Here is a 27825-nt window from a genome sequence, read left to right as displayed (position 1 = left end):
ACCCGCTACGCTATTTGCATTCCCCTTTATTTTTGCCATCATAGCCTACGTAAATATTTACGTAGACTAAGATGGCCAAAAATAAGGAACGCAAATGGCGGCGGCCATAGCCGCCGCCATTTGTGTACACAGTTGCTTTTTGTTTTTTGTTTACCCAGAGCCCTCCATGGCCGGAAATCCACAGCTGGCCATGGAGGATTCCGGGGGGGAGGAACGGATCGCCTCCCCCCCCCGTTGAGGATTCTGGGGGGAGGGACGGAATGCCTCCCCCACCACCATCAACATAATCCGCGGAAAGGTAAGTGACTTTCGTACATCCCTACCAGTTATTAAGATCTGCCAGAGAGGCCTTTCTGGGGATTTCCTCACTTGCAGAGGCCCACTTGATGGGGTCATGTGAGAGGGCTTTCTCCTGTGTCACTCCCAAATTGTGGAAGACACTTCCCTCAGAGTTATGATCTGTCTCCCACTGCTTTTAGAAAAAGTGTCAAGACATGTCTTTTAATTTGCCTTTTAAATTGGCTTTGGGTTTGAATAAGGGTGTTGGAGAAATCTCCAATGGATTCAAATGAGTTTGGATTCATTTGAATCTGACCCACAGATTCTGCAGCTGACTGGCTTTTCCTGAGTCACATGGGTTCTGCAGACTTGCAGACAATTTTTTTAGCTTCACAGAATTATGCATGAATTTAGTGGTAGAAAAATATGGGGGGGCACCTGACAGACACAAAGTGAGCATTTTCCCCAAAGTCTAAAGTATGCAAATGCACAGTTTGGGGGGATTTCTACATTTTTGGAAGAGCACATTTGCACAAGTGCACATTTGCACAAATGCACATGAATGCAATTTTGGGGAATTGAGAAAAACCTGCTTCTGTCAATGAGCGGATAATGGAACAAAAGATGCCTGACAATCCACGAAATGCAGACAGAATGGATTTAACAAAATCCATACAACCCTAGGTTTTAGTGATGTTTGTAGTGTTCTAATGGTTTTATGAAGTCATTGCTTTTATTGGATTGGAGGATGGACAGCAGAAGGGAAGTTCAAGCTTGTTTCTGCCATTACCTGGGGATCTAGGACCATCAACACAGTGAATTGTGTACCCATCCTTATCCCTCAAATGGTAATATCAAATAGAAAAACAGTATTACATTTGACAAGATAACAATAGCGTGACTCTAGGACACCAAGTGGCATAACCAGGTCAGTGGGACTAGCTAAGACGACAAAATGGGACAACAGTAGAAGAGAGGAAATGGAATAGCCCAAGGACTTTAAAAGGGACACTGTGGTACAATAGTTAAAGTGTTGAACCAGGATTATATTCAAAAGCCTAGCCAGTCATGAAGTTCAGTGGGTGACCGTGGACTGGTCGTTCTCACTGAGTCTCATTTTTCCAGAAATGAGCTGCATTGAAAACCTCACAAAAATCCAGGGAAAAGGGCAACTAGGAAGCATTGGTGGCTGCTCCAAATGAAAAGCTTTGACTCGGGGTTTGGACTCGATGGTCTTATAGGCACCTTCCAACTCTACTATTCTATGACTCCCCCATTCAGTGGAAGCAGACCACCAGCTTTTAAAGGGACTGGCTGAAAACACGAGCTTCCTTTTACGAACATAAAGCAGAGCTGAGCATTCCAGGCTGTCATCTCTGCCAGGTTATATGATTGCCATGTGCGGTCCAGAGATCATGTGATTGCCATGTGCAGCCCTTTTCAGCGTGGGACAGCACACAGCTGGTAGGACCGGGGTAAGTTGCCAAAGCTGCTCAACTTGGGTGTGAGATCAATGTCCTTGGGGTGAGTGAGGGGCTTCAATGTGAAGTGCTGCAATACGATAGTCAAGAACAAGAAGATCTCCATGCGGGCCAGTCCTTCCCCTGCACAAATCCGCTTCCCTGCAAGGAAGATGCCTTCATTATGATATTTTATGGATTGATTACCCAAATTCATGTTCCACTTTCGACAGTTATCAAAGCAGTTAACATACAATGACTTTGCCATAAAAACAAGAGCAATAAAATGTAACAATAAAACAAAACAATCATGAATAAATGCGATTCAGTAGGGCTGTGCACAACCTCCCTGCCCCGAATGACCTGCTTCTGAAGCTGATTCGAAAGTCCTCCAAAATACAAGAATTTAATTTCTGTTCACAAATCATGTGAACATGTCCCACACACAATACCAAATGCAAGCTGAAACAGGAGAACCTATTCCAAGAAATGTCCACAAATTCATGAATTTGTGTTCATGTTTGAAAAGGTCTTTTTTTTAGTGCGTACTTTGAAATATGCACATTTCCAAAACATGCATTTTCACCCTTTAGTCAATGGTGGTGGTGGGGAGGAGGGCATTGTACACTTCTGAAAAATATGTACAGAAATGTGCACTTTTCCTATTCAAAATGTACACTTCCGCATTCAAATAAGCTGAAAAGCAGGTTGGGAATGAGAATGGGAGTGAAAACAAATGAGCTTTTAAGTTATTTTCAGGGAATTTTGGCAAGATGGGCTGTGGGGCTGTATGCATGCACATTAGGGGTGCACGAAAGTCACTTACCTGGTCTCGCAGCTTTTCGCGGTGGGGGGGAGGCGCTTCACTGCTCGCCCCGCGAAGTTCAGGCCGGGGGGGAGGCTTCCCGCCTCGCCTGGCCGAAATTCAGGCCGGGGAGGAGGCGCCTCACCTCGCCCGGCTGCGAAATTAAAAGTAAAAAAAAACCAAAAACACCCCCGTGATAGGCTACGTGACGATTAACGTAGCCTCTCACGGCTAGATCTGCAAAGTCAGCCATGATAGGCTACGTAAATCGTCACGTAGCCTATCACGGGTGACTTAAAAAAAAAAAAAAGCGCGTACGCAAATGGCGGCCCCCATAGGGAGCCGCCATTCGCGTTCCTTATTTGGTCCCTGTAGTCTACGTAAATCTTTACGCAGACTAAGGCGAAAATAAGGGCAACGCAAATAGCGTTGCCCTTATTTTCGCTGTAGTCTACGTAATCTTTACATAGACTACAGTGACCAAATAAGGAACAGGAATGGCGGCTCCCTGTGGGGGCCGCCATTATCCGTACGCGCTTTTTTTTTTTAAAGTCACCCGGGATAGGCTACGTGACGATTTACGTAGCCTATCACGGCTGACTTTGCAAAACTAGCCATGATAGGCTACGTTAATCGTCACGTAGCCTATCATGGCGGTGTTTTTTTTTTCTTTTATTGGAATGGCGGCGGCGGCAGCTGTTCGAAAGACCGGCTGCCGCTCCCGCCCCGGACGAAGACCTGCCGAACCGCCGGCCGGACCCGCCGCCGGGAGGGACATTCGCCAAAGGTAAGTCCCGTCACGGGGGGGGGATGCGGGGGGAAGGGGGGTGCGGAGAATTTCTCCCTGAAACTTGTTCAGGGGGCTGAACACGTTGGCGCTCGGCCCCCCGAAGCTTTGGGGAGAAATTCTCCGCCATCCCTAGTGCACATAGAATGAGAACATGATGAATGATAGGGAGAGCATCTTCCAATGTGAGTTTCTGCACATGGTGTACACTGAACAGTAGCAATGAAAGCCTAACGATGTTCCATTAGGGTCAACCCTGAATGAGCCCCCATACCTGTGGCCATTGTTGACAGCCAATTGGGAGTTCCCTTTACTCTCTAGTGGTCCCCTTGTCAGAGTCAGTGTGAGATTCCAATGTGGGGTGCAGCAAGGAGAAACTACATCTTCACTGCTCCAGTGACTGAACACGGAACTATTAGGGAGACCAGAAAGACCTGTGCTGGCCAAGAACTCAGTTCTTTGGGATACTGCCAAATACGGGAGGGCTGATATTACCTGCTGAGAAGGGCATGAAGAAGTTGCTCTTCCTGAAGGTGCCATCGTCATGCAAGAAATGCTGTGGGTCAAATTGTCCAGGATTTGGGAATTCTTTGCTGTCGTGCAGCACGGAGTGCAGAACAGGGTATATGGTGGTGCCCTTGGGAGAGTAAAGTAGCGGCTTAGAGACTTTGTCACCAAAGTGTGAGGACGGATGCCCTGCGGTGGGCCATGAACACTTCATCGATCCCCCTAAGGAAGCCGATGTTTTAAAATTGGCCCAGGGTAACTCCTGATGCTAAAGCCCCCTGTGTGACCAAACACTGTAAGTTCTGCAGTTGACACACTGTGTTTCAAAAGTCATTCCTTCCCTGGGAAAAGGCAGCCTTTTGCCTCTCTCGGTGTAGGCCAGGCAGTGGAGTGCTCTGGGTAGGAACGACCTGCACTTGGTCAAGCTCACTTCTAAGTGACACCCCTGATGTCAGCCATGTCATCTGTCCTGAGGAGGGTTTCATGTTTTGTTCAGTTCCTATACTGTTCCATGAGGATCATCACCCTCCTTATAACATCACTTGATGTAATCTGATTCTGCTGGTGAAAGTGGGTGAAGCTTCACAACTCTGATGGGGCACATGCTGCTTGAAGAACACCTTGAGCGATGATGGGTTTGGAGCCCACCTTAGGCCCTCAAGCAAGACCCCTTTTCTGTTAAATATCCCCCAGAACTACATTCCTTACCCATTTTCATTAGCAGACTCCCAAGAGAATGATAGGCCTTCTGCAGGCCACTAATAACCCCATTTGCCCCATCTCAATTTCTCTTGGGTGAAGTAATGCAGGAGCACATGCTTTACACTGTTGGCTTGTCTTCCATTACATCCCCCTCCACAAATGCCTTGAACTGCAATCTACTGAAGGTGGCAGATTTTGAACCAAGTTCTTTAGTGCCTAGCACACTGTTGGAAGCTTCTATCCATATTTAAATGTGTAGGTCATGTTTGAACTCTAAAGTTCTTCAAAGAGGGTTACAAGCAAGAAACCGAGACAGAAGGACAGTATAAAAACATGAATTTTAACTTTAATTTAATTAATTACAATTAATTACCATACTAAAAATAAGTGAAACTGAAATGGTAGTTTAGGAAGGGATCAAATCCAACCATGTATGGCTTGGACAGAAGTAATGGCTTGTCATCAACTGCCAACAACTTTTAGTGGAAGGGTTCTAACAAATCTCCCTTGAAAGCCTTCTGCAATATAGGTAGGTGCCACCACAGAAAAGGGTGTTTATTATGGTGGATACCAATCTTCATCTATGGCACCCAATGCAAAGTCTATCTAGTTGATCTAAATTTATGACAGGAAGTTTGTGTGTGTGTGTGTGTGTGTTGGGCGGGGGGGGGGTATTGCCTAACGTATTTGTTAAAGAGTTGTTCATGCTACATTAAATACAAGGGATTTTTCTCCTACTGAGTAAATAAGGCAGGCATTCTGAAGTCCTGATTCAATGATTATGGATGAATGAGCCATAGATGAAGTTACTGTGGAGTGCATTAAGGGGTTCCTCAAGGACAACTTTTGTCATATAACAGGATTTTCAGCCATGTAAGAAGTGAAAGAGGGAGAAGATGTTGCAGTTGGGAGTTGCAGAGTCTGTCCAATGGATCTAATTTTATGATTCTGTGTGTGTGTGTGTGCGCGCATGTGTGTAGGTGGGGGGATTCCCCAATGTATTTGTTAAAGAGTAGTTCCAGTTTCATTGAACACAGTTTTTTTTTTCTCCCCCACTGAGCAAAGAAGGCAGGCATTTTGACGTCCAGATTCAATGATTATGGGTGAATGAGCCATAGAGGCAGTAACTGTGGAGAGCATTAAGGGGTTCCTCAAGGATGACTTTTGTCATATCACAGGATTTTCAGCCATGGAAAGAATGAAAGAGGGAGAGGATGTTGGGGATGGGAGTTGGGAGAATGAAATGCATGAGCCAGTCTTACTCGACTACACAGAAGCCAGGTCCAGTTCTACCCTTGACTTGTAGTGCTGTTCGTGTTACGAAGGTAATATGTCATGTTTTTTACTTGGAAGTTAGTGGATTATTGAGATAATTGTGAACCTACCACAGAACAGGTTGAACATTCTGTCCCTAAACAGAGAATGTGCTGGGTTACTCCAGGTTTGTATATGTGAGCCACAGTGACTACCAGGTAGGGTTTTGAAATTTGCCGGTGTAGAATTGGAGAGGCCTGTTGTGAGCAGGGAGAGCAGAGACTCAGGGATGAAGGGCAATACAGTTTGGTGAGGCAAATTCCCTGAGTTATAAGTGGATGTACCTCATTGCTTCTTTTGAACCCAGTTAGGAGGAATGAGGTATGAAATACAAGAGCTTTGGCTATTGGGCGGTAGGCATGTCAGAGAATTTTGCCACGAATCTCGGGGAGGCCGAATACCAGTGCATTCGGCTCCCCAAAATTGGTGGCAAAATGGTCTGCCACCTCACCGCCCCCGGGACGGGACTTACCTTGTACGAATGTCCCTGGTGGCGACGGCTCTGGCGGCGGTGCGGCGGCGGTGCGGCAGCCAGTCTTCCGACCGGCTGCCACCGCCGCCATTTCCAGTTTAAAACAAACAAACAAACAAAATGTGATAGGCTACGGAAACATTTACGTAGCCTATCACGGCTAGATTTTAAAAAAAGACCGTGATAGGCTATGTAAATGTTTACGTAGCCTATCATGGCTGAGTGAGAAAAAAAAAAACTGTGCGTGCGCAAATGGCGGCGCCCATGGGCGCCGCCATTTGCGTACGCGCAGTTTTTTTTTCTTTTCACTTTTCTGACCCTCTATCCTGCATTGGATAGAGGGTCACCTCCAAGTTCAGAGGTGGCTGCCTCTCCCCATAGGATTGGTACGCGCAGTTTTTTTTTCTTTTCTTTTCTGACCCTCTATCCTGCATTGGATAGAGGGTCACCTCCAAGTTCAGAGGTGGCTGCCTCTCCCCATAGGATTGCACCCTAAAGGGCAATGACAAAGATAGATTCAGACAAATAGCTGAGACAGAGAAGCCATTGCACAGCTATTTCTGTGGCATGGGTGCCATGAACTTGAACTTGCTGACAGTTTGCTGATGTGTTGCATGACCATGACTCATATGGAAGATGCATCACATTTGAGTCAAGTCATGTACCAGTAGTCTATCAGCATTAAAACAAAGGTTGTCAAATTTTTAAGAAGTGGAGTTACTCCATCACTGGTTCAGGTACTGATCTGATCCACTTTAAGCCTTTAAGAAGTAGGTTAGACCCATTCCCTCGTTGGTACATGAACTGTGGCTCTCAAACACTGACCTTTGGGATGACATATTGTCTGAATGGAGTGTCTTTGACCACTGCATGGGGGACAGCCATTGGGATGAGGGAGATGAACCTCTGGATCTCGTGAATGACAGCATCCGTGTAAGGCATCTGTCCACGATCAGCCATACAAGGACTTCGTGTTCGGCCAACTACTTGGTCAATCTCTTTGTGCATTTTCTCTGTAATGGGGTTAAAAAGATTATTTTGATATCACTGCACAAACATTCAGGAAATACCACAGAATTCATTCAAACTGCACAGGAGGCATGACCAAAATATAACACTGCAAAGCACATGAAATGGCTCAAGTATTTATTCCCCACTCACTAATCATCACCATCACCAAAATGTGTATTCAGCCACAGTCATCCACCTGTAAACAGGAAATCATAATTAGGGATGAACGGATTCATCTCTCTCTGGGGTGTGCGGGAGCTCAATGAGCTGTCCCCCCCTCCCACTCACATGGCCCGGACAATGAGTTCTGGGGCACTTGGTAGATGGGTCCGTCAGCACCCCATGGCTTGGCAAGCGGGATCCAGAAGGCAGGAAAATGTCTGTTTGGTGCAATCCTCTCCTAAGACTACTATGCCATCCCTAGTCATCATTGTTGGTCAGTCGTTAAGTCGTGTCTGACTCTTCGTGACCCCATGGACCATAGCACGCCAAGGCTTCCTGTCCTCCGCTCTCTCCAGGAGCATGCTGAAGTTCATATTCATTGCATCGGTGATGCTATCTAGCCATCTCATCCTCTGCCGTCCCCTTCTCCTTTTGCCTTCAATCTTTCCCAAGCAAGATCTTTCCCTGGTCTTTTCCAGGGAGTTTTCTCTTCGCATTAGGTGGCCAAAATATTTGAGCTTCAGCTTCAGTATCTGTCCTTCCAATGAGCACCCAGGGTTGATTTCCTATAGGATTGGATGATTTGACCTCCTTGCAGTCCAGGGGACTTGTAAGAGTCTTCTGCAGCACCACAGTTTGAAAGCATCCATTCTTCAGCACTCAGCCTTCCTTATAGTCCAGCTCTCACAGCCATACGTTGCTACTGGGAAAAATATAGCTTTGATTATATGGACCTTTGTCGGCAAAGTGATGTCTCTGCTTCTTACTATGCTGTCTAGGTTTGCCACAGCTTTCCTCCAACGGAGCAAGTGTCTTTTAATTTCATGGCTACAGTCACTATCTGCAGTAATCTTGGAGCCCAAGAAAATAAAATCTGTCACAGCTTCCATTTCTTCCCCTTCTATATGCCAGGAAGTGATGGGGCCAGATGCCATGATCTTAGTTTTTTTAATGTTGAGTTTCAAACCAGCTTTTGCACTCTCCACTTTCACCCTCAACTAGGGTTGGCGGAGAATTTCTCCCTGAAACTTCGGGGGGCCGAGCGCCAACGGTTCGGCCCCCCAAACAAGTTTTGGGGAGAAATTCTCTGCACCCCCCTGCCCCCCTCAGTTAAGCAAACTTAACTTTGGCAAATGTCCCTCCCGGCGGCGGGTCCGGCCGGCGGTTCAGCAGGTCTTCGTGCGGGGCGGGAGCGGCAGCAGGTCTTTCGACCGGCTGCCGCCGCCGACATTCCAATAAAAGAAAAAAAACACACCCCCGTGATAGGCTACGTGACGGTTAACATAGCCTATCATGGCTAGATTTGCAAAGTCAGCCGTGATAGGCTACGTAAATCATCACGTAGCCTATCACGGGTGACTTTAAAAAAAAAAAAAGCGCGTATGGATAATGGCGGCCCCCATAGGGAGCCGCCATTCCCGTTCCTTATTTGGTCGCTGTAGTCTACGTAAATCTTTACGTAGACTACGGCATAAATAAGGGCAACGCTATTTGCCTGAACTTCGCGGGGGGAGCAGCGAAGCGCCTCCCCCCCACCGCGAAAAGCTTCGAGGACAGGTAAAGGACTTTTGTGCACCCCTACCCTCAACAAGAGGCTCTTTAGATCTTCTTTGCTTTCTGCCATTAGGGTGGTATCATCTGTGTATCTGAGGTTGCTGATAAATCTCCCAGCAACCTTAATTCCGACCTGTCATTCATCCAACCCAGCATTTCTCATGATGTACTCTGCATATAAGTTAAATAACCAGGGCAACAATATGCAGCCTTGTCGTACTCATTTCCCAATTTGGAACCAATCGGTTGTTCCATGTCTGGTTCTTACTGTTGCTTCTTGGCCCTTGTACAGGTTTCTTAGGAGACAGGTAAGGTGGTCTGGTACTCCCATCTCTTTAAGAATTTGCCACAGTTTGTTGTGATCCACATAATCAAAGGCGTTAGCATAGTCAATGAAGCAGAAATTGACGTTTTTCTGGAATTCTCTTGCTTTCTCCATGATCCAGCGAATGTTGGCGATTTGATCTCTAGTTCCTCTGCCTTTTCGAAACCCAGCTTGTACTTCCGGTAGGGATGTCAGAGAATTTCTTCACGAATCTCGGGGAGGCTGAATGCCAGCGCATTCGGCCCCCCGAAATCGGTGGCGAAATGTTCTGCCACCCCCCCTCCCGAGATGGGACTTACCTTTGGCGAATCTCCCTGGCAGCGGCGGCTCCGGCAGCGGTTCGACAGCGGTTCGGCAGCGGCTGCGGCGGCTGCGGTGGCTGCGGCGGCTGCGGCGGCTGCGGCGGCTGCGGCGGCTGGTCTTCTGACCGGCTGCCACCACCGCCACCATTTCCAGTCCAGTAAAAAAAATTAAAAAATGAAGCTTTGTCCTGCTTCATTTTGTCCACCAAGGCCATGCTTGCCTGTTATCCCAGTGATTTCTTGACTTCCTACTTTAGCATTCCAATCCCCTATGATTAAAAGGACATCTTTTTTTGGTGTTAGTTCTAGAAGGTGTTGTAAGTCTTCATAGAACCGATCAACCTCAGCTTCTTCAGCCTCAGTGGTTGGGGCATAGACTTGAATTACTGTGATGTTGAATGGTTTGCCTTGGATTCGTACTGAGATCACTCTATAATTTTTGAGATTGTACCCCAGTACTGCTTTTCCCACCCTTTTGTTGACTATGAGTGCTACTCCATTTCTTCTAAGGGGTTCTTGCCCACAGTAGTAGATATGATGGTCACCTGAATTAAATTCGCCCATGCTTGTCCATTTTAGTTCACTGATTCCCAAGATGTTGATGTTCAATCTTGCCATCTCATGTTTGACCACCTCCAGCTTACCTTGATTCATTGATCTTACATTCCAGGTTCCTAAGCAATATTGTTTTTTACAGCATCGGATTTTCTTTTCACCACCAGACACATCCACAGCTGAGTGTCCTTTCAGCTTTGGCCCAGCCACTTCACTCTTTCTAGCGCTACTTGGAAATTCCCTCTGCTCTTCCCCAGTAGTATATTGGACACCTTCCGACTTGAGGGGCTCATCTTCTGGCGTCATATCTTTTAGCCTTGTGATAGGTTCCATGGGGTTTTCTTGGCAAGAATACTGGGGTGGGGTGCCATCATAATGACCAATAAATCAAAGGAAGTTAAAGGGAGATGTGGAACCACAGTAACCAATTGACCTTTGCTGGTAAGCTTTCCTGTTTCCATCTTTTTCTCCAAAGCACTTGTTTCAAACATTTAATGTGCTTCTTCCCCGCTTTCACTCCCACTTCACCTCTTAGCTCATCCTAAATCCTCCACAAAACTCTGTCTGGAATTGTCCAAGAAAGCTAAACAGAAATTAAATATCGATCCAATGATTTTGCTTTGCCATGGAGTAGCCAAAAAGTGAAAAGGGAAATGAATTGAGGCCACCAGGCTGCAGGAGCAGGATTGATTGTACCTTGTATCTCTGGGTATTTCAGAAGAATCAAGATCCCATATCTTAGTGTAGTGCTGGTTGTCTCTGTTCCTGCTGCAAACAAGTCAACTGTGGTGGTAACCAAGTTATCAATGTTGAACTCAGAGGCACTGTTCTGTTTCTCCTGGAGAAAGATGCAGAACAACAAATCAAGTCTACTTAATTGTGCAATATAATAACAATATAGGAAAGAACCAACATTTAAACCAGTAGCATACATCTAATCAGTTCAGGTTTAAAACACCTTTGCCATTTTTTTGTGGCAAAACCTGGCATGAAAGCAAAGCAAACTAAAATGGATCCAGACAATCCATCTCAGAGTTGTACAGCAAACAGTCCCTTAAAGATCTTATCAGGGAAAGGGGTATCGGTAACCAACTAATTAATTAATGTAACTTTTGTTTCCACTGATTTCCCCCTCGGGCTGCTGTGGGTGGGACTGTGGAATTATTCATGCTTACTGGTAAGTCTTGATTTAAGAACAGAAGGAAAGCCATGCTGGATTAGACCAAGGGTCCTTTTAGCCCAGCATTCTGTTCCCACAGCTGTTGACTGAGAACACACATGCAAGACACAAGTGCAACAGCACCCCCCTGCCCATGTTCCCCAGCAACTGGTGCACATAGACATACTGCCTCTGATACTGGAAGTAGCATAGAACCATCAGGTTTTCCAAGGAGATCATTTACCATAACATTAAGCTGAGTGTGTCCAGTTTGTTCTCTTGGGATATATTTCTATTGCATGGCACTGTATTTTATTCTCAGTGCCAGTTTTTAATGAACGTGTTTGTTTTTCTGTTTTATTGTGGCCTGATCTTAGCATTTTTACTTACTTTTTTTTTCTTTTGTATCCCCACCCCCCACCCCAATCCTTGTTTTAGATATTCATTATTTGATGTTTTCACTTTGGGCTTATGTTATATATAGCCATATTGTAACTTGTATTTGTAAAGGCCTTTGTGGTATTGACACAACAATAAACAAAACAATGCAATACAATAAAGCCATGAAGTCTAGTAGCCACGAATAGCCTTCTCCTCCATGAATTTGTCCAATCTCCTTTTAAAGCCATCCAAACTGGTGGCTATCACTACATCTAAATTATAATTATAAGCCACTCTGATAATTTATGTTGAAGAACAGTATACTGTGTTTTTCTGAGGTCAAATGGTGCTTCAAGTAAGGCACCTTGCATTTGCAGCCCATTTCATGATAAAAATACAAGAAAAGCCATCTGGATCAGACCAAGGGTCCATCCAGACTAGCATTCTGTTCACATAGTGGCCAACCAGCTGCCCAGAGGTAACCCACAAGCAGGGCATGAGTGCAACAGCACCATTCCACCCATGATCCCCTGCAACTGGTGCACATGCACACAATGCCTCTGATACAGGAGAGAGCATATAGCCATCAGGACTAGTAGCCATTGACACCCTTCTCCTCCTTGAAATTTTCCAAGAGGAGTTATTCTGGGTAATGACATGGACAAATTATTGTGACGTGCTGGTAGAAAATGCTAATTTCAGGTTTTTTATTTTTAATTGGGATGTGCATACAAGCAAAACTCGAGTTTGTCAAAGATCTCCAAATTCCATCAAGAAGCTTGTTCTATTGTGTGTGTATCAGTGATCTTTGTGGGTTCCCCCCCCTTTTTGCATGAACATCCTTCTATATTTTCATGCATATTTTCCCCCAGATGTACGGATCAACTGTGTAAGAATTCTTCTCGCATTGATTAGAGCCTGGTTGTGCTAATTGTATTATTATTATTATTATTATTATTATTATTATTAAAATATATGCATGCCAAACACTCCCCCCCCCTGGTCCACAATCACATTGCAAGCTCAGAAATGTACATACTTCGAAAGCAGGTTGTGTTCGAGTCTATATTTGGTCTGGAAGATGTGAACTTGGTAAATCCTGATTCAAAACAAACTGAAACAAATTTCTCATACATCTCTAATATTTGGTCATCACATTTAGGTACTGATGTATGAGCAATTCATTTCATTTCAGTTTTGTCTAGAATGTACTGAGTTTGCACCTCCTGGAACCTAACCAAAAAGCAATATGCGGTCTGAACTTGTGATGCATTTTGTAGAACAACAACAACAACAACAGCAAGTCCATCGGAAAAGGAAAGCCTTTGAAAAATGTGCAGGAACATGCTTTAATCAATGGGAGAAAAATACATACATTTAAAAATGTGCAGAATTGAGGCATACATGTGGGAAAATGTGCATGAAAGTGTGCATGATTTTTAATGCAAAAAAGAAAAGAAAAAAAGAAGTCAAGTTTGCAATCTGGTCTGGACACAAGTCGGAATGACCTTTGAGATGGAATGTGGAGAACGTTTATCAGTTTGCGGTTTGCTGATTTGCACATCCCCACATTTAGGGCATACTTGGGTACAGCACACTTTTCTCACCACTGGTAAGGTCTCAGTTGGACAGAGTCCTGTACTTGGTTCTAGGCACCATCATCCAAGAAGGATGCTGACAAGCATCAAATGAGTGGAAAAGAGCAACAAATATGATTAGGGGTGTGAGCCTAGAGGCATCTCCTGTAAAGTCAGACTTAAGGAACTGAAGGGAAGAAAGATGGACCCTGAAACCTCAAGCACACCTGCTTGGTGGAAGTAATGCTTGTAAGGTGCCAGAGAAAGGAGGTCTTGAATGGGGGATCCCGGCATACTCAGGGATGCTCAAGGACCTTTCTTTCTTTTTTTTCTTTTTTCATAGTTGGAAACAAACTGATTCTGATTCTCAGCTTGCAAACTATTGTGTGGATTGGGGTGTAGATATCCTTCTTTGTATGCACTTCTTCACATGTTGTGATACAGTTTGCGATTAAAAAACTTGTCAAAATTTACTCTTTTTGGTAAAATGCATATGCCTCGCATATTTTAGCATAAAATCCATGTAAAATGCACATGGTATGATAAAAATGCATATACAAAATGCCCAAATTAAGGGAAGATTTGTCTTTTAAAAAATCCAGATTAAGGTGGAAATGGAATGGAACGGCCATATGAATGAACACTTGCAAAACTGATGCATAATAAGAATCTGATCCATGATTCCCTAGTCTTACCTCCTCTGCCACCAGCATCCTGTTCCTATTAGAAGCATGCTAGAATGAGTTATGTGGTTCAGTGGTGCCATCTAAGCTTCCTTGGATCTTAACCCTTGTCCAGATCAAGTTGCTTATGGCCCTCTTGAAGTGACAGTCAGCTCTCCTGGGTCCCAGAGCACAAGTATCTTCCTGTGCCTTTCTGAGACTGGACATCTCAACTTTAGATTAGAGCCTTAAGCATGAGGAAGAATGTCCTGGCTGGAGAAGCATGGGAAAAGCTGCCCAAAGGAGAGGCCAAGGAATCTCATTGCTTGGCAATTTTTTAGAAGAGGCTGGACAGGTGACTATTGGAGGAGCTTCAGGGAAAGGATATTTTGTCTTGATGAGTCTATGATTTTATCTTACCTTTTCCATTTTAATATGGAAGCTGTCAATAAAATCCTGAGGTTCAGTGGTATCCAGATCAATTTTGTGCACTTTAATCTGCTCCAAAACAAACTCTCTCAGTCCTGAAACATTTGTCTCCACTCTATGGTGAGGCCCAGGGATGAAATCCATGAAAGTGGGGAAACTATTGTAGAGCTAAAAGAAATGGCAGAAGAGACAGGTCACCAGTTTCAATAATTCTCTCTCTTTTATGAACAACAACAGATGAATGAAGCATGAGTACCAGGACAGCCAATGCGTTCAGATTCCCAGAAGTCCCTTATTCTGATAGAGGAAATGCACACCCCCATTCTAACCAAATGGGGCCCCCCACTAGGGATGGTGCGGGTGCCAGATTGGGTCTGGGAGTCCAGTAGACTCCCCACCACCTCTTGCACCCCAAGCCATGCTGCTGAGCCCCTGCCCCCACTCCCACACCCCTCTGAGCTCGCCCAGCCACTGGCATTCAGGCGGGACCCATCCGCAAGCACTACAAGCACCATTTTGCAAAGAAATGGCTGCTGCTGATATGCACACATCTAGTTGTGTGCAGAACGGCACCATGAATAGCCTTTATATGCAAAATCACAAGCTTAAATAGGCCATTTATGCCTGTAATCTTGCATATATGGGCCATCCACGGCACCATTTTGCATACTAATAGATTTGCACATATTCACGATCACTGTGTTCTTTTTGTAAAATAGCAATTGTGGCACTGGTAGATGGGTCCTGGGTGACTGTGGTCTTCATGGTGAGTAGCGGGGAGCTTGAGTGAGGGTCTGGGGGCACACCAGCAGGGATAGGAGCTGGGCAGTGTCCAGAGAACCTGGACGGTGGCGCGCCCATCCATCCTTAGTCCCAACTTCAGACATCAAGCATTGGCAGTATTATTCATATACATTCAGATCTAATGTGGTTCTCCTGAATATGGAACCCTCAGATGGCCACTTATCTCTCTCCTACAACTGATGGGTGGAGTCATCAGGAACCTGGTCCTCTCCCTTTTCTTGTTCATGGCTTCTTCCTTGTGTAATACTTTGTATCAGACCCAGAAATCCATCCCTCCAAGAATCTGCCAAAACAAGGTGATACTGTCTCAACCATGAAAAGACACCTGCCTGCCTGACTAAAAAGGTAAAGGTGTCCCCAACCAGTCGTGTCCGACTCTAGGGTGCGGTGCTCATCCCCGTTTCTAAGCCGAAGAGCCAGCGCTGTCTGAAGATGCTTCCATGGTCATGTGGCCGGCATGACTGAACACCGAGGTGCACGGAACGCTGTTACCTTTCCCGCTGAGGCGGTACCTATTTATCTACTTGCAATTTCTTGCTTTCGAACTGCTAGGTTGGCAGAAGCTGGGACTGAAGACAGGAGCTCACTCCGTCACGCTCACTCGGGTCTTGAACTACTGACCTGCCGACCTTCCAGTCTGCAGTTCAGCGTCTTAACCACTAAGCCACCGTGGCCCCTGCCTGACTATCTATCTTTATTTAAAATTATTTCTCAACTGCCTTTAAGGGTGGAGCCTTCTCCAAGTGGCGTACATGATAAACATCACACAAAATTTATTTGTTTATTCAATGTATGAACTGGCCAACTGGAATATGCCCTTGGGGTGGTTTTCAATCATACCCACCCCCAGTAACCTCAATAAAACAACAAAATAAACATGATACATGATAGATAGATGATGATAGCTAGATAGCTAGATAGCTAGATAGAAAGGAATACTCAGAGAAAGGATTACTCAGAGCAACAGATTAAAGCTTGAATGCCTGTTGGAAGAGGAAGGATTAATCTGTTGTCTTAATGTATACAGTGAAGATGCCAGGTGGATCTCCCTGAAAGGGATGGGTGACTCATCCAGGCTCACCGCCATCTGGGTTGCATGCCACTAGCTGGATCTCTGCCGGCCACCTGCCCCTGTTTGCTGTTCCTGTAGTCTTGTGCTGTTCCTGTATCCCTTCATAGCTACCATTTGTGCAGATGGATGTTTACAAACAAAGACAAGCTTCCATTTTCCCACAAAATGGCAGCTCGGTGAGGAAGCAGGCAGCTGCATCTTCCCTGGCTCAGCATGCACCACCCCAGGCTAGTGGGGAGTTTTGCAGACTGGCATCCGTGGGGGTAAGATGGCAATTTCTCACCAGGCTTTGAGCCCCAGCCAGATGCTTGCAACATCCCTATTCCCTACAGAAGGTATTCCACAGACAGGGCCAGTATGTAGAAATCTCTTGTCAGGATGCCCCTGTTGCCTAATGAATCCTCCAATAGCCAGAATCAACACTCAGACAAAAGGGCTGCTTTCCAAGGCTTTAATTCTATTCATCCTAATGAAGCATACAGATGCTAATTACTTGAGACTCAGAGGAACTACAAAGGAACAGCCATCTAGGGGTTTCTAGGGTTAGGACATCAGTTGCTCTTCATTTGGGAAAAATGTGGCAACTCTCTGAACTTAAGGGGTGGGAGGGGAAGAGCTCCCCCTCTCCTGTGAGGCTTCTGGGCACAGCTGTTGACGTCGAGCCAATCAGGCAGAGAGCCTAAGCTTGGCTCCTGCAATCTCTCGCTTGTGTCTGCGCCTGCACCTCATGTCTAAAAGCTCAAGTTGTCCCTCCCTATCCATGCCTGGGTCACTGTGGCTCCCAGGGATATGAGCAGGGGGGGGGTCCCCCTCCAGCTGCACCTCCGAAGTCTGAGAGAGTTCTTCCCTTAGGAATTGTATCTCCGCCTCAGAATCAGAACTGCCTTGGGACTGTATGGGCTCAGACACAACCCTGACAGCTCTTTTCCTGGTAGCCAGCAGTCACACAATTGTGGCTGGCAGAACCCAGAGCCTTCTTGTCAAGGTAAAAACAGAAGATGAAGAAGGTGATAAAGACAAAGAAAAATGTTCTATGTATGTGGCTGGTGTCACTATAAATATAAAATAAATACTATTATTGCGTGAAAAAGTAAATTTTAGATCACACAAGAAAAGGCCTTTGGCCAGAAAATGGCACCCACCTGTCCCCAAGGGGAGCTTGTAATCTCAAAGTTGTCTTTCATTAAGGACATGAGGGCCAGAAACGTCTTGTCATTGTACTCATATCGGCTTCGAAACATAATGGAACAGATGACATTGGAGGGAGCAAAGCTGAGCAGGAACACTGGATCAAAGGGCTTCCCTGAAAATGTGAAAAAAGAATATTCCAGTCCCAGTGCACCTCTAAGGCATTAATCTAACCTGAAAATTCTGGGATAGAATTTGCAGCTAGCCTTGGTCAGACAGGGCCTTGGGTGGCATGGATGCTGGCCACAGTTGCCACCCATTTTGACAATGTGCTGAGAATGGCTCTAGGAACTGTGGTATGGAATCACAGAGTGTAGTTCCTGAGCCAGAAGGGGCTCTGTACCAAGACAACTGCTTGGAGCACCCAGCTTGGCTTAGCTTTTCACTTTTTCACATTAAAGGGGAAAAGAAGAGAAAAGGATGAAGTGGTCTGAGGTGATTGCTTGCAAACAGCTTTGGAAACTAGGACAAGGTCTGCAAGACACTAGACTGAAGGCCACCCTTGGCCCCAGAGTTGTAGCTTGCCCACCCCGGTTGCAATGGAAAGTAAAGTAGTGCACTCCCCACATGAAAGCCACCCTTTGCTGGGGATGAAATCTCCAGCAAAGGCAGTGGTGGGTAAGAATGCCCTCCCTTTAGGGATGTACTAAATGTACTTACCTTTCCGCGGATTATGTTTATGGTGGGGGGGAGGTGTTCTGTCGCTCCCCCCGGAATCCTTGATGGCCGGCTGTGCTCCGCGGCGGCTCCGTGGAGCAGCTGGCCAGGCCCAGGCCAGAGCCGTCTGCGGCCGGATTTCCAGCCGCAGAGGGCTCTGGGTAAAAAACAAAACAAAAACAAAAAAGGGTATGCAAATGGCGGCTACGGCCGCTGCCATTTCCTTCCTTATTTTTGGCCGTCTTAGTCTATGTAAATATTTATGTAGACTATGACGGCAAAAATAAAGGGGAATGCAAATAGAGTAGTGGGCGCTATTTGCGTCCCTTTTTGATTCACCGTTTTAGCCTACATAAATACGTAAATATTTAGAGTCACCTGCCTGGATGAGTTGCCTGCTATGCTATTTGCGTCCCCCTTATTTTCGCCGTCTTAGTCTATGTAAATATTTACGTAGACTAAGACACCCAAAATAAGGAACGCAAATGGCGGCGGCCATAGCCGCCGCCATTTGTGTATGCGTTTTTTTTTTACCCCAGCCATGATAGGCTACGTAAATCTTTACGTAGCCTATCACGTCTTGAAAAAAACAAACAAACCCACAAGTCTGCAAATGGCGGCAGCCGGTCGGAAGACCAGCTGCCACTGCCAGAGCCACCGCCGCCCGGAAGATCCACCCCAGGTAAGTCTCGTCCCGGGGGGGATCCGCAGGGGGGTGGGGGGGCAGGCCATTCTGCCACAGATTTTGGGGGGCCGAATGCACTGGCATTCGGCCTCACTGAGATCTATGGCAGAATTCTCTGCCATCCCTGCCTCTCTTCATTTTTCTCCCCAGCAGGCTCTCCACCCTAATTCCAACATGGCAGAAAGGGCATCTCATGCTTCAGCTCTGGACCGGTCAATAGCGAGGATGGTCAGGGTGCAGGGAAAGGGGATGGGTTGGTGGAAGAAGAAGTGGTGGTTTATGCAGCCTGCTTGCTACCAGACACCTATGGGGATGGTGGACAGTAGCTACCCTGTGTGTCCCGGAACTTTTCCAGCAGACATTGGGCTTCTTCCTGGACCCTCTCCTCAATGCTTTTCTTTCCCATTCCAAAGTTACGCAGAGTGGTGAGCGTAAAACGCCGGAGCTGCTTCCATCTCTCTCCATTACTGAGTATAAGTCCTGGGAAGAGAAAGAAGAGATGGAAATGAAGGAGTAGAATGGACCAGGGGAAGAAACAGGAGGACCACAGGGAGAAAGTGAAGGAGAAAGAAGAGAAGCCCCATGGAATGCACAAAGATTCTTTTGTGCTTGATTCCAAGTGAGTCGTTGGTTCTGGAACCTCAGTACTTTCTTATTCAATAATTGTTTGCTGGATATTCTTCTCACAAACATGCATATCCTTACTGCCAGTACCACAGTGCACCTGGTCTCTCTCTCTCTCTCTCTCTCTCTCTCTATATATATATATATATATATACACACACACACACACACACACACACATACATACATACATACTGTATATATAAAGCAGTCTATTGCAATCCAAACGTGATTCCTATGTTCACTGTTGACATGGTGACAGCACCAATGAAATGAGTTGTTAGCTGTCACCCCCCCTCCCACTCTCTAATTAGGCATGTTTATCTTGTGGTGCAACTTCATACACATGTCGGAATCTGGCCCCATAGAAATAATTTCTATTGCCATGTCATTCATCAGGCCATGAAAGACCAATTGTTTGCACGGCGTCATTTGCACAATCATTTGCCCTGAGGGTCCCCCATTTAGAACGGGCAGGTTAATTACAGCATGAGACAAACTCTTTGTTCCTGTACTTAGGTGGCTCCTCTGAACTTCTTCAGCTTACAGTGGGCTCAGCTCAGTCCCTATCATCTCCACCCTTCGCTGTCAACTGACAATTCCCACAGACAGAACAAGACTCTCCCAGCACTGCATTCTGAAGCCTATCCAGTCCTGAACAGGTACAAGCAGAACCACTGCAAAGCACAGCCACCTATTGTCAACTCTGCCAGGCAGTTCAAAGGGGATCCTGTGGTCAATGGTACAGAAAGCCAGAGAGCCAGGGACCCTCTGAGAAGGGCTTTGGTTAAGTGACTACACAAGGACTTCCTTAAGCTGAAACATTCTTGGCATTCTCCTGTACACCATTCTGGTAAATCATTCTGCCACCTTTTTAACCAGCGGTTCTCTTTTTCACCAGTAGGGAAGATGTTTCCTGCTCCCTACCCACCCCCAGCTGTGAACCGGCATCTAATACCTAGCCCCTTGATGACATTGTCGGCTATCGGCAGGCTTCCTCTGGCTGCAAATTCATCTGCTCGGTCCACCAGGGCTTCTTTTATTACATCGTAGCCACACAGCACCACAACACGTTCTGCACCCAAGTACAGCGTGAATACAGGGCCATACTTCTCACTGAGCTGGGGAAAGACAAAGAAGAAAACCTGTTTAGGTGAGTTGGTGTGCTTGGAGAGGCTCAAGGATGGTCGTCTAGCCAGGGCAGAGACTCCTCCAGCATGATTTGTTGATGTTCCTTTTAACTGGCTTCTATATCCAGAAACAATCTGAGGATAAACTAAACAGAAGCTATTCAAAATTAGGGATGTACGGATTGTGTAAAATCTATTCCATACTTTGGAAATCTATTCCATAAGACAGGAACAAAATTCAAAGTGATCTGGATAGACTGGAGTGCTGGTCAGAAAACAACAGAATGACATTTAATAGGGATCAATGCCAAGTTCTGCACCTAGGAAAAAGAAAACAAATGCACAGGTACAAGATGGGGGATACGTGGCTCAACAACAATACAAGCGAGAAAGATCTTGGAACTGTTGTCGATCACAAGCTGAATATGAGCCAACAATGGGATGTGGCTGCAAAAAAGGCCAATGCTCTTTTGGGCTGCATTCATAGAAGCATCGCTTCCAAATCCCGGGAAGTACTAGTTCCCCTCTACTCAGCACTGGTTAGGCCTCCTCTGGAGTACTGTGTCCAGTTCTGGGCACCACACTTTAAGAAAGATGCAGACAAACTGGAGAGGGTTCAGAGGAGGGCAACGAAGATGATCAGGGGACCGGAAACAAAGCTCTATGAGGAGAGACTGAAAGAACTGGGCATGTTTAGCCTTGAGAAGAGAAGACTGAGGGGAGAGATGATAGCGCTTTTCAAGTACTTGAAAGGTTGTCACAGAGAAGAAGGCCAGGATCTCTTCTCAATCATCCCAGAGTGCAGGACATGGAATAATGGGCTCAAGTGACAGGAAGCCACATTCCAGCTGAACATCAGGAGAAACGTTCTGACTGTTAGAGCAATACGACAATGGAACCAATTACCTGGGGAGGTGGTGGGCTCTCCCACACTGAAGGCATTCAAGACGAGGCTGGACAGCCATCTGTCGAGGATGCTCTGACTTGGATTCTTGCATTGAGCAGGGGGTTGGACTCGATGGCCTTGTAGGCTCCTTCCAACCCTACTATTCTATGATTCTATGATTCTTTGGTATGATTCTATTCCATCTGTAGTTTTGGGGTTGTCTGGCACCTTTTGTTCTGCAGTCCGCCCACTGAAGGAATTGGAGTTTTATTCATTCCCCAGTTGCACAAATGTGCACGTGCAGAAATGTACAAATACACCTAAAATGTGCAAATCCCGCCCCCCGCCCCAATGTATATTTCCATGCTTTAGCCTATGGGCAAATGCACATGATCTTATCCTTTTTCTTTTGGTATAGTTTGATGATGAAATTTTCACAAAATTGGGAAAGTTAGAAAAACAGTCTGTAAGTCTGCAAAATCTGCCTGGCCGGCGGGGGAGTGGGAGCTGATCTGCTGTGTAGTCTGCCAGTCGTATTCCTCAAAATCTGAACTCATTTGGTTCTGTTGCAGATTTATCCGATATTCCTATCCAAAATAGAGACAGTCTATACATTCCATGAGTACATAAGAATCAACCCAAAGGCCTACCTAGTCCAGCATTTTGTTTCCCACAGTGACCAAACAGACCAAATAGTCCATTCATGCTGCTGTTACCTAGAAACTAGAAACCTAGAAACGAGGGGTGTGCGAAACCCCACTTACCTTGATCTGCTGGGGTCCATGGGGGAGGAGAGGCGATCCGGTCCTCCCCCCGGAATCCTTGACGGGGAGGGAGGTGACCTGTCCCCCCCCCCGGAATCCTCCCTGGCCAGCTCTGCTCCGCAGCATGTCTGCGGAGCCACCGGCTGGCCCCATCTGCAGCTGGGCTGCTGCGGACACAAATGGTGTCCTGCATCGGTGATGCCATTTGCATCACTGCCATGCCCATGATAGGCTATGTAAATATTTACGTAGCCTATCACGGCTACAGCAGGTACGCAAATGGCATAGTGGATGCCATTTGTATCCCTGCTTTAGCCATGATAGGCTAAGGCTACATAAATATTTACATAGCCTATCACGGCTAAAGCAGCAACGCATATGGCGTGCCCTACAGAGGACGCCATTCGTGGCCACACACCGGAGCCGTGGCCAGCAGTGTCCAGATCCAGACCACCGGAGGCAGGTAGGATCCGGTCTGCAGGGATTCCATAGGGTGGCAGGGGGGGGGGTTGCTCCGTTCTGCCATGGACTCCGGGGGGCCGGATTCTTTCTCACTGAAGTCTGTGGAGGAATTTTCCTCCATCCCTACTAGGAACTAGAAACTTAGAAAGGCATGCTGGTAGGGATGTATGAAACCCCACTTACCTGGCTCCGCTGGGTTCCACTGGGGGGCAGAGGCGCTCCGTCCCACCCCCCGGAATCCTGGCTGGCCAGCTTCACTCTGCGGGGATTCTGCGGAGCTGCCGGCCGGCTCCGTCAGCAGCCAGACATCCGGCCGCTGGCTAGCAGGGATGCAAATGGCTGTGGCTGTAGCTGCCACCGTTTGCATCCCTATATTCAGCCGTGATAGGCTCCGTAAAGACTTACGTAGCCTATCACGTCTGGGTTAAAAAAAAAGCGTACGCAAATGGCAGCGGCTACAGCTGCCGCCATTTGCGTTCCCTATTTTTGGCCGTCTTAGTCTACGTAAATATTTACGTAGACTAAGACGGCAAAACTAAGGGGGAACGCAAATAGCATAGTGGACGCTATTTGTGTTCCCCTTTATTTTCACTGTCTTAGTCTACGTAAATCTTTACGTAGACTACGGCGACGAAATAAGGAACACGAATGGCAGCTCCCTATGGGGGCCGCCATTATCCGTACACACTTTATTATTTTTTTTTAAAGTCACCCGTTTTAGGCTACGTGACGATTGACGTAGCCTATCACGGCTGACTTTGCAAATCTAGCCGTGATAGGTTACGTTAATCGTCACGTAGCGTATTACGGGCGCATTTCTTTTTTCTTTTATTGGAATGGCGGCGGCGGCAGCCGGTTGAAAGACCGGCTGCCGCTCCCGCCCCGCACGAACACCCACCGAACCGCCGGCCGGACCCGCTGCCGGGAGGGACATTCGGCGAAGGTAAGTCCCGTCCCGGAGGGGGCTGCGGGGGGCGGGGGGGCAGAGGATTTCTCCCCAAAACTTGTTCAGGGGGCCGAACACGTTGGCGCTCGGCCCTCCGAAGTTTCGGGGAGAAATTCTCCGCCATCCCTACAGACCAGTCAGTCTGACATCAATCCCTGGGAAAATTGTGGAGCAGATGATAAAGCAATCCATCTGGAAGCACCTTGAAAACAATGTGGTCATTACTCGAAGCCAACATGGATTTGTCAAAAACAAGTCCTGCTAGGGATGTACAAAAGTCACTTACCTGAACATGAAATTTGATTCGCAGTGGGGGGGAGGTGCTCCGTCCCTCCCCCCGAAATTCTGGCTCGGGGGGAGGCGCCCCATCCCTCCCCCCCGAAATTCTGGCTCGGAGGGAGGGGCCCGTCCCTCCCCCCTGAAATTCTGGCCAGGGGGGAGGCGCCCCGTCCCTCCCGCCGCAAATCCTCTCCTGCCGGGACACAAATGGTGGTGGCTGTAGCCGCCGCCATTTGCGTCCCTGCAGTCAGCCGTGATAGGCTACATAAATGTTTACATAGCCTATCACGGCTGAGTGAAAAAACAAAAAACAAAACCGCGCATACGCAAATGGTGGCACCCATGGGCGCCACCATTTGCGTTCCTTATTTTGGCACGTGTAGTCTACGTAAACATTTACGTAGACTACGGCGAAAATAAGGGGAACGCTATTTGCATTCCCCTTATTTTCGCCATAGTCTACATAAATGTTTACGTAGACTACACGTGCCAAAATAAGGAACGCAAATGGCGGCGCCCATGGGTGCCACCATTTGCATACACGCGTTTTTTTTTCTTTTTTTCACTCAGCCGTGATAGGCTACGTAAATCTTTACGTAGCCTATCAGTTTTTTTTTTAAACTTGGAAATGGTGGTGGTGGCAGCCGGTCGGAAGACCAGCCACCACTGCTGCCGCCGCTGCCCCACCGCCGAACCGCCGCCAGAGCTGCCGCAGCCAGAGACATTCGCACAAGGTAAGTCCCATCCCGGGGGGGTGGGGGGCAGAGCATTTCTCCACCAATTTTGGGGGGCCGAATGCGCTGGCATTTGGCCTCCCCGAGATTCGTGGAGAAATTCTATGACATCCTTAGTCCTGCCAGACGAATCTGATCTCATTTTTTGATCAAGTAACCTCCCTTGTGGACCGTGGGAATGCTGTAGACATCATATACCTCGGCATCAACAAAGCTTTTGACAAAATGCCCATGATATCCTGATGAGCAAACTAGCTCAAAGTGGGCTAGATGAAACAACGATCCGGTAGATCCACAGTTGGCTACAGAATCGGACTCAAAGAGTGCTTATCAATGGGACCTTCTCCAACTGGGGAGAGGTAACGAGTGGGGTACCTGGGCCCAGTGCTCTTCAACATTTTTATGAATGACTTGGAGGAGGAGGAGCAGGGAATGCTGATCAGATTTGCAGATGACACCAAATTGGGAGGGATAGCTAATACTTTGGAAGACAGAAACAAAATTCAAAGTGATCTGGATAGACTGGAGCGCTGGGCAGAAAACAACAGAATGACATTTCATAGGGATAAATGCCAAGTTCTGCACCTAGGAAAAAGAAACCAAATACACAGTTACAAGAGAGGGGATACATGGCTCAAGAACACTACAAGTGAGAAAGATCTTGGAATTGTTGTCGATCACAAGCTGAATATGAGCCAACAATGTGATGTGGATGCAAAAAAGGCCAATGCTCTTTTGGGCTGCATTAATAGAAGCATAGCTTCCAAATCATGGGAAGTACTAGTTCCCCTCTACTCAGCACTGGTTAGGCCTCATCTGGAGTACTGTGTCCAGTTCTGGGCACCACACTTTAAGAAGGATGCAGACAAACTGGAGAGGGTTCAGAGGAGGGCAACAAAGATGATCAGAGGACTGGAAACAAAGCCCTATGAAGAGAGACTGAAAGAACTGGGCATGTTTAGCCTTGAGAAGAGAAGACTGAGGGGAGAGATGATAGCGCTCTTCAAGTACTTGAAAGGTTGTCACAGAGAAGGCCAGGATCTCTTCTGGATCATCCCAGAGTGGAGGACACGGAATAATGGGCTCAAATGACAGGAAGCCAGATTCCAGCTGAACATCAGGACAAACTTCCTGACTGTTAGAGGAATACGACAATGGAACCAACTACCTGGGGAGGTGGTGGGCTCTCCCACACTGGAGGCGTTCAAGATGAGGCTTGACAGCCACCTGTCAGGGATGCTCTGACTTGGATTCCTGCATTGAGCAGGGGGTTGGACTCGATGACCTCGTAGGCCCCTTCCAACCCTACTGTTCTATGATTCTATGAAATGCTGTGTGAACTGGGCCGGTATATGGCCATCATTGTTTGCTATCAGAGGACAGACACAGGTAAATGGTTTGAACGAGGGCCACATGACTTGAACGTTACACAGGCTCTGCAGAGTAGGGATGGGGAAACGTGATGTTGGAGGTCGCTGAGGTTCCCCAAATTCATCCTTGATGCTTATTTCCCCTCATCCACATTCCTGAAAGTGAGCTTTAAATAAAAATCAAGAAAAATGCCCATTTTAAAAGTGCACACCCAAAATGTGCCCTTCCACCATAAGCTAAAGTGTGAAAATATGCATGGGGGGAATCTGCATTTACACAAGCATTCACCTGCACAAGTTTTCATTTTTGGAAGTAGACAGCCACACACCTGTGCACTTCTGAACACAATTTAAGGAACGTGTGAAAATTTCCCAAGCATTCTGCTCCTTCTCACATTTGCATTTGGGGTTGTGAACAGGACGTGTTTGCAGGATCTGCAAACAAGAACAAAATGTTCGGACATCCCTACTGTGGAGGTGACAGACTGTGTGGCAAGCTAACCTAGTAAGGGTCCTTGATGCAGGTAGCCTGCAAATCCGTCAAGTGAGCCTGCCCCTGCCCAGGGAGAGGGGAGCAGTGAGTCCTCACTTATTCCCATAAGCCACACCTCTATTAGTAAGCAGGGAGCCTTCCCGAATCACCACATCCTCGGCCCCACAACCTTGGGCAAGTTACCCCCAAAGGCAATCAGTAACCTGACAATGTGCAAGTGGCAAATCCCAAAAGTTGATATTCACCATAAAGGTACCTAAGGGTGCTCACCGGACCTAATCCCTACCTGATCATTCCTGCATATCCCTGAAAGTTGTGGCCGCATTAACCTAATCAATAAGCACCACTCAACACTCTTCCCTGGATACTCAGAGCAGAGCAGGAGAGAAAAAAATCCTACCCACCAGATTTCCAGCCATTCTGGATGGTTCTTGGCAATATTCTTGTGAGTGTCACTTACTCTAGTAAGTTTTAGAAGGACTCTCTCCAATTGGAATATCAGGTGCTCTGCTGATGGCCTGTTGATGCCCATCTCCAGTTTCCTCCCTTTCATCTGTTTTTTCCTCTGTGTCGAATTAGAGATTGTAATGTCCTTGGGGCACGGATCTGTCCTTGTAAACTCTGTAGTGTAGCATATATACTGACAGCAATACGTATACACAGATAATCCTCCCTGAACACCTCTTTTTGGAAGGGAAAGGCAGGGTCAAAAACAAACAAACAAACAAACAAATCTGCAAAGAGTGTGAAATGAAATCCATTTTGAAAATGGACTATGTCTGGCCAAAACAGTCAAATGAAAACAAACTAGCAATCGTATAATACCCAAACACATGTCACAGCTGTGGAGGATGGCATTCCTCAGCCTACCTTGCAGAGTTTCTCAGCCAAGTTGTTGGTTTTTAGGTGCAGAGCATTCCCTATGATGGGCAGAGGAAATGGACCGGGTGGAAGATTTCCATGCCCTGCCTTCCTGCTCCTGGCTGCAAGGAAAAGAAGGCAAGTGAAACAGAGCAGGAGGAAAATGGTTAGTGTCCCCAGAGGCTCCATAGCAGTAGCCAACTGGGAGTAGAACTCCTCTGAATATTAGTCTAATGAAGTGAATGTATGGACCAAGGTCTGAATCGCAGACTTATATACACTGGGAAGCCCAGCCATGGGTGCAAGTTCACCAATGGGAATCCTAGATTTTTCTGCATCAGTAGGATTAGGCATTAAGTATCTACATGTCCTATCAGGTAGAAATGAACTTCTCTGAACTTCACTCTGTTGCCCTTTTATTTACTAA

The 27825-nt window shown here is 46.7% G+C and overlaps 2 protein-coding genes and 1 long non-coding RNA gene across 3 annotated transcripts in view; 1 reads left to right on the top strand and 2 right to left on the bottom strand.

Moving 5' to 3' along the window:
* LOC146346573 (uncharacterized) overlaps positions 1 to 27825 on the bottom strand; it is a 407876-nt gene that overhangs the window by 4534 nt on the left and 375517 nt on the right. The gene's annotated exons all lie outside the window — the stretch shown is intronic.
* On the bottom strand, positions 153 to 27646 carry LOC146346575 (cytochrome P450 2C29-like). Its single transcript, XM_084848734.1, has 9 exons — positions 27408 to 27646; positions 20432 to 20594; positions 19180 to 19329; positions 17462 to 17622; positions 14435 to 14611; positions 10932 to 11073; positions 7152 to 7339; positions 3827 to 3968; positions 153 to 1901 (listed from the first exon to the last, which is right to left on the bottom strand). Exons 1-9 carry the CDS (start codon positions 27585 to 27587, stop codon positions 1720 to 1722), a joined length of 1485 nt encoding a protein of 494 aa, XP_084704860.1. The 5' UTR covers positions 27588 to 27646; the 3' UTR covers positions 153 to 1719.
* The window catches only part of LOC146346574 (uncharacterized), a 44898-nt gene continuing 39711 nt past the window's right edge, over positions 22639 to 27825 (top strand). The window contains exon 1 of the long non-coding RNA XR_014789965.1: positions 22639 to 22716. This is a non-coding gene — a long non-coding RNA (uncharacterized LOC146346574). The remainder of the gene's footprint in view (positions 22717 to 27825) is intronic.

This window comes from Heloderma suspectum, chromosome 4 (genome assembly GCF_057233095.1).
Source record: "Heloderma suspectum isolate Gila_16-S chromosome 4, 16-S_ref, whole genome shotgun sequence".
Taxonomy (NCBI): domain Eukaryota; kingdom Metazoa; phylum Chordata; class Lepidosauria; order Squamata; family Helodermatidae; genus Heloderma; species Heloderma suspectum.
This window is presented reverse-complemented; position numbering and strand designations above follow the sequence as displayed.

Bases quoted from the DNA above. Each gene is read 5' to 3' on its own strand.
- LOC146346575 (XM_084848734.1), bottom strand. From the start codon at position 27,587: ATGGAGCCTCTGGGGACACTAACCATTTTCCTCCTGCTCTGTTTCACT. The intron at 20,595-27,407 runs GTAGGCTGAGGA...GTCTTTCCCCAG, and splicing joins TGGCTGAGAAACTCTGCAAG to CTCAGTGAGAAGTATGGCCC. The intron at 1,902-3,826 runs GTAATATCAGCC...TCTTCCTTGCAG, and splicing joins CTTCATGCCCTTCTCAGCAG to GGAAGCGGATTTGTGCAGGG.